This window comes from Bombyx mandarina, chromosome 15, assembly GCF_030267445.1.
Source record: "Bombyx mandarina strain Sakado chromosome 15, ASM3026744v2".
NCBI lineage: Eukaryota > Metazoa > Arthropoda > Insecta > Lepidoptera > Bombycidae > Bombyx > Bombyx mandarina.
Window position 1 is genome coordinate 5,524,720 of NC_143221.1, and position 13,510 is coordinate 5,538,229.

Sequence of the window (13,510 nt, forward strand, 5' to 3'; positions counted from 1 at the left end):
TCATGTGATTCAACGAGAACTGAACGCATCACTATTACTTTAAATATAGCAACATTATTTTACAAAGTGACATTAGCTACTGTCAACAGATAATTAAAAAAATCCGAAAATCAAAAAAGGGGGGCCAAATTCACTGAGCCGCTCGTTTTGTTGATTCATTTCACTCCATAATATCATTTTTCATAGAATTATGAATGTAAATTAAAATAAGACATGACTTAAAGGTCTTAGTTACCAGGTCATAAAATCCCTTAAAAAAAAGTTGTGCCTAGAGATTTCCACTACAGATTATAGTGCAATGGGGTTGGCCGGTTAAAGCTTTTCTCAGATGTCGCCAGCGTAGCTTGTTCCCTTGTCACAGAGAGCCGCCATTTTGTGTGTTTTGCGTTCGTGATATTTCGGCATTTTGTGACTTTGATATGGTTCTTATTACTTTCTAAGTAGTGCTAAACAGTTTTACAACATGTATTCCAACTGGATAGTTAAAGAATTAAAGGAGGAGTTGAGAAAACGTGTTGCATTTTTACGAAGAAAAAAAATGGATTTTGTCGAAAGGTACCATGTTGATGTTTTATTTTAACTTAGAAAACTTCTCTCAAACTGTTTCCGGTAGCTATTATAATAATAATATTAAATTGTGTACCTTAGGAACTTTATTCCTTGTAGCATGTGCAAAAATAATTGCTCATATTACACACATTACCTACCAACTAACGTATTATTTTACTTTTTTCAGATTAGAGCTACATGACCAAAATTTTAATTTTGAAACAAAATGAAAAAAAATGCTCTAGCAAAATATGCTAATATATATGATTTGCTAGTGGAGCCATGTGGCATTTTCAATAGCCAAGAGCGCCCATATCTTGCTGCATCTCCTGATGGTGTGTTGGGCGAAGAAGCTATAATTGAAGTGAAATGTCCATACGCTAGCAGAAAACATGAAATAAATATATCAACGGTGCCTTACTTAGAACAATGTAACGGGATATTGTCTCTAAAAAAACCTGCCCATATTATTATCAAATCCAAGGACAGTTATACTGCTCAGGCAAAACATACTGCAACTTGGTCATTCACACCTACAAGGACATCAAAGTGATTTATGTTGAAAAAGACAATAATTTTATAAATAATATGTTAAATAAATTAGATATCTTTTATGAAAATATTTTCAAAGAAGCATTGTATGAAAAATATCTGTATTATAACTACACACTTATCGAAATAAAAAAAATCAGGAATATTTTTAATTATTTTTATTGACAATTCCTTCTCTAAAATTACATAAGTAACTTCTCTACTTTTTGTTTCTTCAGAAACTGGTTTCATATTCCATGAAAATATAGATGGTACAGCACCTTTCTTCAGATATTTATGTTAATATTTGACACCTGCAACACAAAGAATAACATTTAAATATACTATCACAAGGAAACCTGACCATAGTTTCAAAATATTTGTTATTGCAATGGATGCAGCGATTTAGACAGAACTTTCAATAGTAACAGCTGATAATGAACAACAGTTCATGAGGAATGTGTTTCCTCCAGTCTGATTTTGTGTTTGTTAAAAGGTTCCTTACAGCATAAATCTACTTGCAAAATATGTTAGCAAACTAATAGTGTGCCTAACTAATTATTATTGGATTTTTTTAATAAGAGAACAAAGATGTGTGCTACACCTAGTCATGCATTATATATATTTGACAGAAAGAAGCATACCTGTGTATTTACTAATGTTTTCATAGTCAGATTCCACAAAGTGTTTACGACATAACCTCGAACTTTTTGTGTGAGCACTTTTTTCGTGTCAAATGGCCTTTAACCACAGTCTTCCAATTTTCTTGTGCTTCGGGAATTGATGTAATCCAATTTCTGAGCATATTGGTACAAAACAACGCGTCATTGTGCTTAAAATAATTTTTTATCAAAAATTCCAATACAAATATTGAATGTTATGGGAACAATGCACACCAGCGCCACTTTGACAGTTGCCAACCCCATTGAGTGCAATTTGAACAATTTCAGCTCTGTAAATTGGGCCCCCTTTTTTTATTTTCGGATTTTTTTAATTTTTAATTATTTGTTCGCCCTTTGTTCGTTAATGTTCGAATGTAAAAATTGTTTGTTCGTCTTTTGTTTATTTAAAATTAATTAAACAAATGATCACCGTTAAGTGGGCCCCCCTTACTAGATAACTTTATTTTTATCGCTCAAATTAATTCATTTTGATCAATTATCGTTTGTTCGACGATTATCGGTGATTGTTCGATCATAAAAACAATTAAATTCCCAATTATTAATTATTTTATATTAATGTAATACCGAAATACTTCATGAGATGGCGTTACAAAAAATCCCTTCCCAAAACTATAAAACCGTTGTTGGGGTACCCCAAAAATTTGGGTTACTCAATGACGCACGCCAAGTACGATAAATATTTTTTTATTTTTTTTATTTTCAACAATTTTTTGTTTATTTTTTTAACATTATGACGGTTTCTTGGTATTTTTTTGTATTTCACATCTTTTTGTAGAGAATGAAAGTTATTGAAGTCTTATTTTTTTTGTAAAGTGCAAATGTTATTGAAATGAGTTTTATAAACGTGGACTTGGCGCAATTTTTTACAGTGAAACTGTTTTTGTTCGGATTTCATATCTTTTTGTTAAGTATTATTTTTTGCTCATTTATTACTTAAAAAAAATAGACAATAGAATAAAAATAAATTATAAATAGTCATTCAGCTTAAAAGCTAATGAAACGCTCAATTAATTAGTGTAATAATAATCAACATCAACTTTTACAAATTTAAACCGAATTAAATTCTGTTTCAAATGTGAACGGTAGATGACGCTGTTCTTAATTATTTCAGATTTAAAAATTGAAATCTGAAAGCTTTGAAACATCAATCCGCATAAATGTAATTTAAAAACTACAGTAAAATGCTGAAATAAAAAGCTGAACTTAACTCAGCCTTAATTAGAATTTTTTTCGGAATTCAGTAGTAAAGTTCAAGTTATTTTGATGAAATCAAAACTGAAATATTCATAACATCTTAAACAATCACCTACGAATAAATATTATTTATTCAGTAGACAATCACAACGGTTTTATAGTTTTGGGAAGGGATTTTTTGTAACGCCATCTCGTGAAGTATTTCGGTATTACATTAATATAAAATAATGAATAATTGGGAATTTAATTGTTTTTATGATCGAACAATCACCAATAGTCGTCGAACAAACGATAATTGATCAAAATAAATAAATCTGAGCGATAAAAAGAAAGATATCTAGTAAGAGGGGCCCACTTAACGGTGATCATTTGTTTAATTAATTATAAATAAACAAAAGACGAACAAACAATTTTTACACTCGAACATTAATGAACAAAAGACGAACAAATAATTAAAAATAAAAAAAATCCGAAAATAAAAAAAGGGGGCCAAATTTACAGAGCCAACAATTTCATCCAGTAAAGGCCATAGATTATACACTTAATACATAGATTATACACTTAATATATTTGAGGGTAAAGGCAAAAGGTGAATGAAGTTAGCCCCTCAAAAAATTTTTTTTTTCCTATTTTATACTTATTCTCTATTAATTCGTTTGTTCATCATTTGTTCATGATTGTTCACTGTTAATAATTGTTTGTTCTGCATTTATTTATTTAAAAAAAAAAATTAAAAATATACCTACAAGTTAGCCCCTCTAATGCAATTTTTAATACTTTTTCATCCTGAATGACTCGTAAATATTCATTTTCGATTGTTCTTATATAAAACATGTTTGTTCTCTTTCGAAATTACTCGTTTTTTGTTTAATTTACTATTTTTATTAGTTGAATAAATGTATGCAAAATATGTGTACTGCGCATGCGTCAATTATAATGCCTAAACTTTCTACACGGTTTTAATCGTGAAAAAAAAACAAATATAAATCCTGAAGGAGCAATTAATTGGTATACAGTTTAATTAAAAAAAATTAAAAATAAATAAATGAAGTAATGTGCATTGGCGTTAAGTTAGACCAAATACATTTTTTCCATCCTCTTACCTATCGTATTAAAATGTTATTTTACTAATGTTAGGAATATAATTTCGACTGTGTAAAAAAGTTATTATAATGTATACCTATATTATCTCTTGAAAGATAAATAATGAACATATTTACTTATTTGTTTATATTACCTATGTGAACTCCCTATCTTTTTTATACCTTCATAACAATAAGTAGGAGGATGGAAAAAATATATTTGGTCTAACTTAACGCCAATGCACATTACTTCATTTATTTATTTTTAAATTTTTTTTATTAAACTGTATACCAATTAATTGCTCCTTCAGGATTTATATTTGTTTTTTTTTCACGATTAAAACCGTGTAGAAAGTTTAGGCATTATAGTTAACGCATGCGCAGTACACATATTTTGCATACATTTATTCAACTAATAAAAATAGTAAATTAAACAAAAAACGAGTAATTTCGAAAGAGAACAAACATGTTTTATATAAGAACAATCGAAAATGAATATTTACGAGTCATTAAGGATGAAAAAGTATTAAAAATTGCATTAGAGGGGCTAACTTGTAGGTATATTTTTAAATATTTTTTTTAAATAAATAAATGCAGAACAAACAATTATTAACAGTGAACAATCATGAACAAATGATGAACAAACGAATTAATAGAAAATAAGTATAAAATAGGAAAAAAAAATTTTTTTGAGGGGCTAACTTCATTCACCTAAAGGCAAAAGAAGTAATAGTGTTAAGTGTATAATCTATGTAATAGTGTTCTGTGAGGCAAAATGCCGAGGCGTTGTGCATTTGGCTGTGAGTCCATTAGTAAGTGAAAATTCTAAGGTTTACTCATTTAATAATTTGATATCGTAGATTAGTAAGTAGTCACGTAGTGGATTTAATACTATACGCTCTATAAAAAACAAACAGTGAAATAGTAATGATGAAGTTTGTGGTTTTCATTACAATAAAATAGTTTTCCTAAAGCTGTTTATCGTACCGTAAAATGGGGCGATTAGGGACAAATTCCAACTTTATGACCAATTTTAAGGTAGTTGTTGATGTATATAATGCTATATCAGGATCAAAATGATTGAGTCTTGGCGGCATCTTTGTTGTCTAATTTAAAATTATGCAACTAACATTCCAGTTTAAGCAAAAAATGCAAAAATAGGTGTAATCCCTATTTACCCGAAAATTGCGGTTAATTGGGACGAAATGAGAAATTTGCTAGGGTTGGCACTACTTTTATTTTTATATATAGTTTTAATTTATTTATTTATTTAGTTGCACCAACAAAGTGATCATCAATAAAAAAATTTGAAAAACTGACAAAAGTACATGGCAGACATCACCTCAATTATAGGTGCAATCGACAGTGCATTAACAACAATATATATATATATATATATACTTATTTATACATTTATAGTGGGCTTTCTTAGAAACGGTTTATATTTCTCCGTTCTTGGTAAGTACTTAGGGGCTGATTTTTCTATCTGGGTTAATAGATTTGGTGTGTCGGTTATTCCATGGATTAATCAGATGAATACCCCCACTCTGAACAAATATAAAATATTTTATTAAGTATTACTTAGACATTTTTGTCCACCTTGAGATTTCATTGATCTTGTTACATGTCTCTGCAAAATCGACTTACTTATATTAAATTGATTATCTATTTCAACTAAAGACTTATTCCCAATTTCGCTTCGAATAAACCAAATTTTTACCAACAAATTTAAAAAATATTGTTATAACTACATAGACAACCCTACAAACCTGTACCTATTTATACTTAGGTCGTTTCCATATCACGTATTCTCATCCCAATTGACCCCTTTTTCGTTGTTATTTATACCTAAGACGTCCCCAATATCCTCAAAAACAACAGATTTTTACATGTATTTTTATTTAATCAAATACATTAAAACCAATAACAACTGAGACTTACCTTTAATATATATGCTAGTTCAAACACTAAATAACGTTTATAAATCATAGTCGTCTTCTATTAATATCAAATAGCAAATAGAGAGCAAAGTTTCTAGCACTAAAATAATTACCACCACAGGAAGTTAATTTGAAACGCGATTTTTTATAAGTTAGCAGCTATTATCATGCATATTCAGAGTTGTTTTGTGAACTTTCAACATTCTACTATTAAACTACAAAAAATGGAAGATGTTGCAACGAATATAAAACATATATTGAGCGTCGAAAGATTTTCCCGGTTTTTTCCCGATTCGCCTCTCAATCCCTAATCGCCCCATTTTACCGGTATTTAATTTTTCAAATATACGTCCCCGCGGTAGCTCATACTTAAATTCTAATGAAGTCGTGCATTATGTACATAATACGCTCCCTACTAATAAGGGAGCGTTTACCAGGGAATCAAAATATCACTACATGCTATTCCTATTACTGAGTATTTATTGGCACTGAAATAGGAGCAGCCTGATGAAGTCAATTCTATAGATCAGCTCAGCATGTCTGCTATCCAATGAGACATTGCTGAATCTTGTTGGAATATGTAATCTCCAAACTTCCAGTACTTCTTTTATACATGCTCATTCAAATTTCTTAGCTAGGCTTGAATTTGAGACTAAACCAAACCATGTATGATGAATGATAATGATCACACAATCTCTAAGATACAACTGCTTGTATTATTACTATTATGTTTTATTATTTAATAAAGAACTTAAGCACATGTGTTCGGTAACAAATCAGTTCATTGTGTGTCTGTCTTTATGCAACCCGCACTTAGCAATCCTTTTATTAAAAGGAGAACAAGTACCCTCACTAATACACTACATACCTTCTCCCCAAGTATATACTATCCATAATAATATGAAATATATTTCGATCCCATAAATACAGACACAAGTACAATTTAATCACAATTTAAAGTATTAGATTCTTAATCATAATTTTCATCTAATTACTACTATTACTATTAAATAATGTATAATATCTAAGGTTTTAATTAATGTAATTATAGTTAAATCTACTATAAGGTGACCTCTGATGTATGTGACTTTTGTGACGAATTTTACCACCAGAATATCCTGATTCTGGTTCGGGAGGAATTCCTAACATTTCTGCCCATTTATCCGGACTCGGTATCTCTATAATTTCCTGTTCCTCCAAACTACTAGAAATGTCTTCCATATCTTCTTGTTCCTCAACATTCACTGCCTCACAATCCAATTCCGATTCCTTCCCTCTTTCTGCAGTTTCCTGTCCAGAATCTGTTTCTTTTTTAAGTAATTGATCTATATGTCTATTCACCAATGTTCCATCACCAGTTTCTACTTGATAGTTTCCTGGCCCATTCCTGTATACTACCGTTCCTGGTAACCAACGGGATCCATTTCCAAAGTTCCTGTACATCACTTTCTGCCCCACATCAGTGTGTCTAATTTTTTTGTTGCCATTTCTTTCAATCTGTTCATTTCTCTTACACGTTTGGAGATTGTCTGGGTGGAGTGTATCAAGCAAGGTGCGCAAACGCCTGTTCATCAATAATTCACATGGACTTTTATTTGTTGTTGCACATGGAATTGTGCGAAGTCCTAATAATATATTGGGAAGTTTTATATCCCAAGAGATACCGTCCATCTTCCGTAACTTGTCCTTGACTGTTTGAACCATTCTTTCTGCCAGTCCGTTAGTAGACGGATGATGTGGCGCCGTTGTAATATGTCTAATTTTATTAGACTCTAGAAATTTTCTCGTTTCTTCAGATACAAAAGGTGTTCCATTGTCAGACACCAATACCTCACACAATCCGTGTGTCGCAAATATTGTTCGAAGGTGTTTAACAACGGTCGACGAAGTCATATTGTTAACAATGAATACTTCTGGCCATCGCGAATACGCGTCAACTATAATCAGGAATATTTTATTTTGGAATGGTCCCGCAAAATCTACATTAATACGAGACCAAGGTTTGGTAGGAGTTATCCATTCATAAGTTGTTCTAGGGGGCATATGTCGATTTTCCAAACAGCGATTACAGTTCTTTACCAACTTTTCAATATCCTTATTCATTTGTGGCCACCAGACGTAGCTACGAGCGATCGCTTTAGTTTGAACGATGCCACTATGTGTTTTATGCAAACAATCTAAAACTGGCTGCCGAAATGATGGTGGTATTATTACACGATTGCCTATTAGAATGCAGTCTTCATTCAAGGAAAATTCATTTCGGTGAAGCCAGTATGGACGTAGCGACTCATCATTTATCTTAGCTGGCCATCCGGAGAGTATATGATGCCGTACACGAGACAAAACTGAGTCACGTTTGGTAGCATTTGCTATTTGAGCAACATCTATTGGAAACTCGTCTGGTGTTTCGGCCAGTAGCAATATGTCCTGAAGCTGTTCTTCAGGTTGTTCTGATACAGGTTGTGGCCAACGACTCAACCCATCTGCATGTCCTATGCATTTTCCAGGTTTATACATAATATCATAATTATGTGAAGTAAGTACTAATGCTATTCTTGTAAGACGTGGTGACAACATATTAGGAATGGGTTTTCTTGGATCAAATATACCTAACAAAGGTTTGTGATCCGTGACAATAGTAAATGACCGTCCCATAAGATAGTTCTGAAATTTATTTATTCCAAACATTATTGCAGTCGCTTCTTTATCTAGCTGCGAATAGCGCCGTTCGTGCATGTGAAGTGTCCTGGACCCCATAGCAACAGGTCGTTCCTGTCGGTCACTCATGACATGTGACAAAACTGCACCTACACCGTAATCTGAACTATCACAGGTAAGTATCAAAGGTTTTTCAAGATCGTAATGAGCTAAGGTTAACTCTGAAGACAACAAACGTTTTGCTACCTCGAAACTTCTCTGTTCCCGTTCTGACCACTGCCACTTATGTGCTTTGTCTAGCAATCTATGTAAAGGTTCAAGTATGGTGGCTTTGTGAGGAATAAATCTCTCATAAAAATTATAAAGGCCAAGAAAAGCTTGAAGCTCTTGTACGTTCTTAGGTTTGGGAGTTTTCAATATTGATTCTACTTTACTCGGTGCAGGGTGTATACCCTCAGCATCAATTATGAAACCTAAAAATTCTACTTGTTTCCTTGCAAACTTACATTTGCCTTTATTGAGTCGTAATCCCGCTTTTTCAATGCGATCCAGGACTGCATCTAAGCGTTGTGTCATCTCCTGCGCTGTTCTACCACTAACGATGATGTCATCGATTAGCACTGCAACACCAGATATGCCAGCTAGTAATGCTGTCATTAAACGTTGGAATATACCCGGGGAAGCCTTGACGCCGAAAGCTAGCCGATGTACCGTGTAAAGACCTTTACATGTGTTTAAGGTTAGGAGACGTGCTGTGTCGTCTGTGACAACCACCTGAGTATAAGCACGATCAAGATCTAACGTTGAGAAAATATTACCTCCAGAGATGGTGGCAAACACTTCACTTGCGGTGGGCATTGGATACGTATCAGACTCTGTAGCCTGATTAACTGTACTACGATAATCTCCACAAAGGCGTACGTCTCCATTCTTTTTTACGATAGGAACAACTGGAGTAGCCCACTCAGAAAAAGTTACAGGGCGGAGTACTCCTTCAGCTTCCAGGCGATTGATTTCTTTTTCAACTCTTTCTTTGATAGCGTACGGTACAGGACGCGCTTTCATAAATCTTGGCACTGCACCTGGTTTCAGGTGAATATTTACAGGTTCCCCACGATAAGTACCGAGTCCGGCTCTGAAAACTTCATTATGTTTATTCAAAATTACCTCAGTCACATTAATTTCTTTAATAGTATTTACATTTACACATATTCCTAAAGCTTCAAACCAATTACGTCCCAACAAATTTGGACCCGAACCCTGAGCCACAATAACCTTAAGAGAACACTTAATGTCTTTATATTGTACTAGCACTGTGGCTTGACCGTCCACTCTGACTGCAGAATTATTCCAAGTACATAATTTATTCATCAAAGGTTCCAAAGGCATGTGAGAGTGTATTCGACGCCACGTATGTAAATTCACAAGAGAGTAGGCAGCACCCGAGTCCACTTCCATAATCACTGGTACACCATCTAGTAACACCTTTACTTCGTAAGCTGGTACGCGCCGACTATTTGTGTTCACGTTGTAAATACCATTTAATTGCGCTTGAAATTCATCATCTGTATAGTTAATGCTCTTTCTTTTGTTGTTTTTCTTAGATGTACATATCTTTTCAATATGCCCTTTTTTCTTACAATAATGACAAATTGAATTAATATAACGACACTCTCCACCGTGTCGGTCTCCGCAGCGATAGCACAGTCGAAAATTACGTTTGAAATTGACGACATTCACTTCCATAGGCTCGGCATGTGACGTCACTACCTCACCCTGTGTCATACCAAATGTGTCCGTGCTCGTGCTTTGAATCATGCGCACATCTTTTCCGGCGCTCTCCGATGATACCATAGCATGTACAACATCTTCATAACGAAGTTGTTCTCTCTTCAACAACTCATACTGAAGCTTATGATCGCTCATGCCGCACACCAGTCTATCTCGAAGCATTCGTTCTAAATCAATAAAATTGCATCCCGAACTAATTTTGCGTAACGTAGCAATATAATCAGAAGCCAATTCGTTTTGTGCCTGATCTCGTTTGTAGAATTTGTATGACATAGAAATTTCATTTGGTTTCGGACTGTAATGTTTGGTTAGAATGTTTTCAATTTCAACAAAAGTCACATCACTAGATTTTCTTGGTGTAATTAACGCGAGAACAGTTTCGAACACTTCAGCACCACACACAGTAAAGAAATTAGCCTTTTTAACAGTATCACTTTCGATTCCATTTGCCTCAAAACAATATTTTAGTCTGTCAATATAACTGTCCCAATTATCCGATTTTACATTAAATTCTTGGAATTTGACTGATTTACGCTCCATATTAGTATTTTACGATCGTCGCCAATATTATGTTTTATTATTTAATAAAGAACTTAAGCACATGTGTTCGGTAACAAATCAGTTCATTGTGTGTCTGTCTTTATGCAACCCGCACTTAGCAATCCTTTTATTAAAAGGAGAACAAGTACCCTCACTAATACACTACAATTACCATTAAGGTTGAACCATTTGACACCTTTAAAAAAACCCATGTAAAATTGGCTTCTACAGAATTATTTCCAGCTTACACAAATGTTTTCTTTACAGACATAAAACACAATCTAATGATTTTTGCTACTGTGATTTGTCATATTCATTCCTATTAGACATTCAGACATCCCCTCTCCTGCTTCTGGCTTAAAATGACATTTGACAATACCGGCTGTGAGCAGCGTATCTGTCTACCTGCCAACTGTTTGGCTTGAAATAGGCATATCTATATATTATGTTAATCATAATATTATATATCATTATTTTCAGATATTACAATGCACAGGCTACCTAATCGTAACAGAAATCCTGATCTGTTTAAAACTTGGGTTAAGCTAGTTGGTGGAAAATTAGAATCAATATCAGACTATGAACATTATCAAAAGAAGAGAATATGTGATATACATTTCATAGACAGTGATAGGAACCAACATAATCGATTGAATGCAAAAGCATTTCCTTCTCTTCATATACCAAGTAAGTTCATTTCACTACATTGTAGGCAGCGGCTTGACTCAGTCCTTGACATTGCTGTCATCATCATAAGCTTCAGATTTTATACAACATTCTGTACAAGAGACCACATCACAATTAGTCAATGCAGGTAAAAACATACAATTACATGAATAGTTTTTTTTATTGTTAAAATCATAAAATTAGCTATCTGTTATCTCTTAAATAAAAAGATAGCTGATTTGCTTTGACTTTCATCAATGTGACCAAGGGGTAAAATAAACTGCATCAGACTTTTGATAACATAAAATAATCATCTAAATAAATTCATATAATATTAATTTTATTTATATTGCTTTATAATTGCATGCATGCATGATTAGCATAATTTGCATATACATTGAGAATTCAAATTGTTGTTATAACTGGCTTTCATAGGATTTCTTATCTAGGACTGGACTTGTGTAGGACTTATGTGATTTATTGTATAACAGTTAAAAAGAAATCTAAATAATTTGATAGTTCTCTATATTGCTCGAGACATGAAATAAGACTGTGTTGAAATTATATATTATTATGCATTAAGTTAGAAACATCCCAAATCTATGAATACAAAGAAACAAACAAATATACAAATATTCTTTTCTGTAAATTAATTAAGAAGAAGATCTGAATTATCTTAATTGACTAAAAAGGTTTCTGAATGTACAGGGCAATTAGTAAGTAAATTAACATTAGAGAACTCTTCAAGGTCCACAAAACACTCTGAGCAAGAAACCACAACACAACTAGTCAATGAGGGTAAGGAAAACATACAGATTCATTTTGTTCTTCACAACAAATTAGTCAGTATTTCACAATTGAAAAATAAAATCTTAAAAACAGCTTCCTGTCATATTTACCTTTTGCATCGTTAGGTATGTAACTATACTGAGACCTTAGAACTTATATCTCAATCTGGGTAGCGCATTTACGTTGTAGATGTCTATGGGCTCCAGTAACCACTTAACACCAGGTGGGCTGTAAGATTATCCACCCATCTAAGCAATAAAAAAAGTATATAGCTGAAGAGACTTATACCTTCAACAAATGACAGTACAATCAGCTATGCATTAGATCTTTAGTACCATAAAGTTATCGTGCTCATACAGGGTGCTCCACAATGGGTATATCAAGCCTTATAGTACCAACATTATAGACCTCGTCAAAAATGTTAAAAATATTCTAAATAATTACGAGTAGTACGCAATGGCTCAACTGTGTCTCTGACATTTTTTAAGTCCATGAGCGACGGTGACTACTTATCATCAGATGAGCCGATAAAGCCAAAGATGGTTTAATTTATTTTAGTCTTTCATTACTTTTGTCTTTTATTTTATAATGTTGATGTTCATCTTAGTTGTCTTTTGAAAACTTTGCAGGATTATAAATTTAATCGAAATTATTGTTTTTGAATTAATACTCATTTTAATTTTAGAAATCTCTAATGACAACTCTGCTGTACAATATTTGCTAATGGAACATAATTATGCTGAGACAAGTAAATCAAGGGGAAAGCCTAGAATTGGTATGTTGCTAAAAATAAAATAAAAAATCTGGAACTAAATGTTTTAAGTGTTTCTTTATATAATGTTAAACGTTTTAAAATCTTTATTTACAGATAGCGTCAGATCATCCATCATACAACCTCAACTAGATATAAATTTTGAACAAATTCATAACAATGTTCTCTCTTGCTCCAATAATGACATGAAACAGTCACACAAAAATTTCAAAAACAAATTGACATTGCCTGAACAGAGTATTACACCAAAAGAGGACACCAAGAGGCATAAACTCGAGCTTACTGCTGGTACAAGCCACTTCCTACTCTGCTGAT

General features: G+C 32.9%; 1 protein-coding gene and 1 long non-coding RNA gene across 5 annotated transcripts; one reads left to right on the forward strand and one right to left on the reverse strand.

The window, feature by feature from the left end:
- Nucleotides 1-1,244: 1,244 nt before the first annotated feature.
- On the reverse strand, nt 1,245-1,985 carry LOC149501433 (uncharacterized). Its single transcript, XR_016324298.1, has 2 exons — nt 1,725-1,985; nt 1,245-1,394 (listed from the first exon to the last, which is right to left on the reverse strand). It is a non-coding gene; the product is annotated as an uncharacterized LOC149501433 (long non-coding RNA).
- Nucleotides 1,986-4,751: 2,766 nt separating this feature from the next.
- Nucleotides 4,752-13,509, forward strand: LOC114245510 (uncharacterized). Of its 4 annotated transcripts, none has more exons than XM_089732861.1 (5): nt 4,752-4,851; nt 11,449-11,655; nt 12,343-12,432; nt 13,109-13,198; nt 13,292-13,509. In XM_089732861.1, exons 1-5 carry the CDS (start codon nt 4,815-4,817, stop codon nt 13,507-13,509), a joined length of 642 nt encoding a protein of 213 aa, XP_089588987.1. In that variant the 5' UTR covers nt 4,752-4,814. The 4 variants fall into 4 exon arrangements, with proteins under 4 accessions (XP_089588987.1, XP_089588990.1, XP_089588988.1 ...); XM_089732862.1 differs by having other exon boundaries at nt 4,812-4,903; XM_089732863.1 differs by having other exon boundaries at nt 4,851-4,869.
- Nucleotide 13,510: the final 1 nt, after the last annotated feature.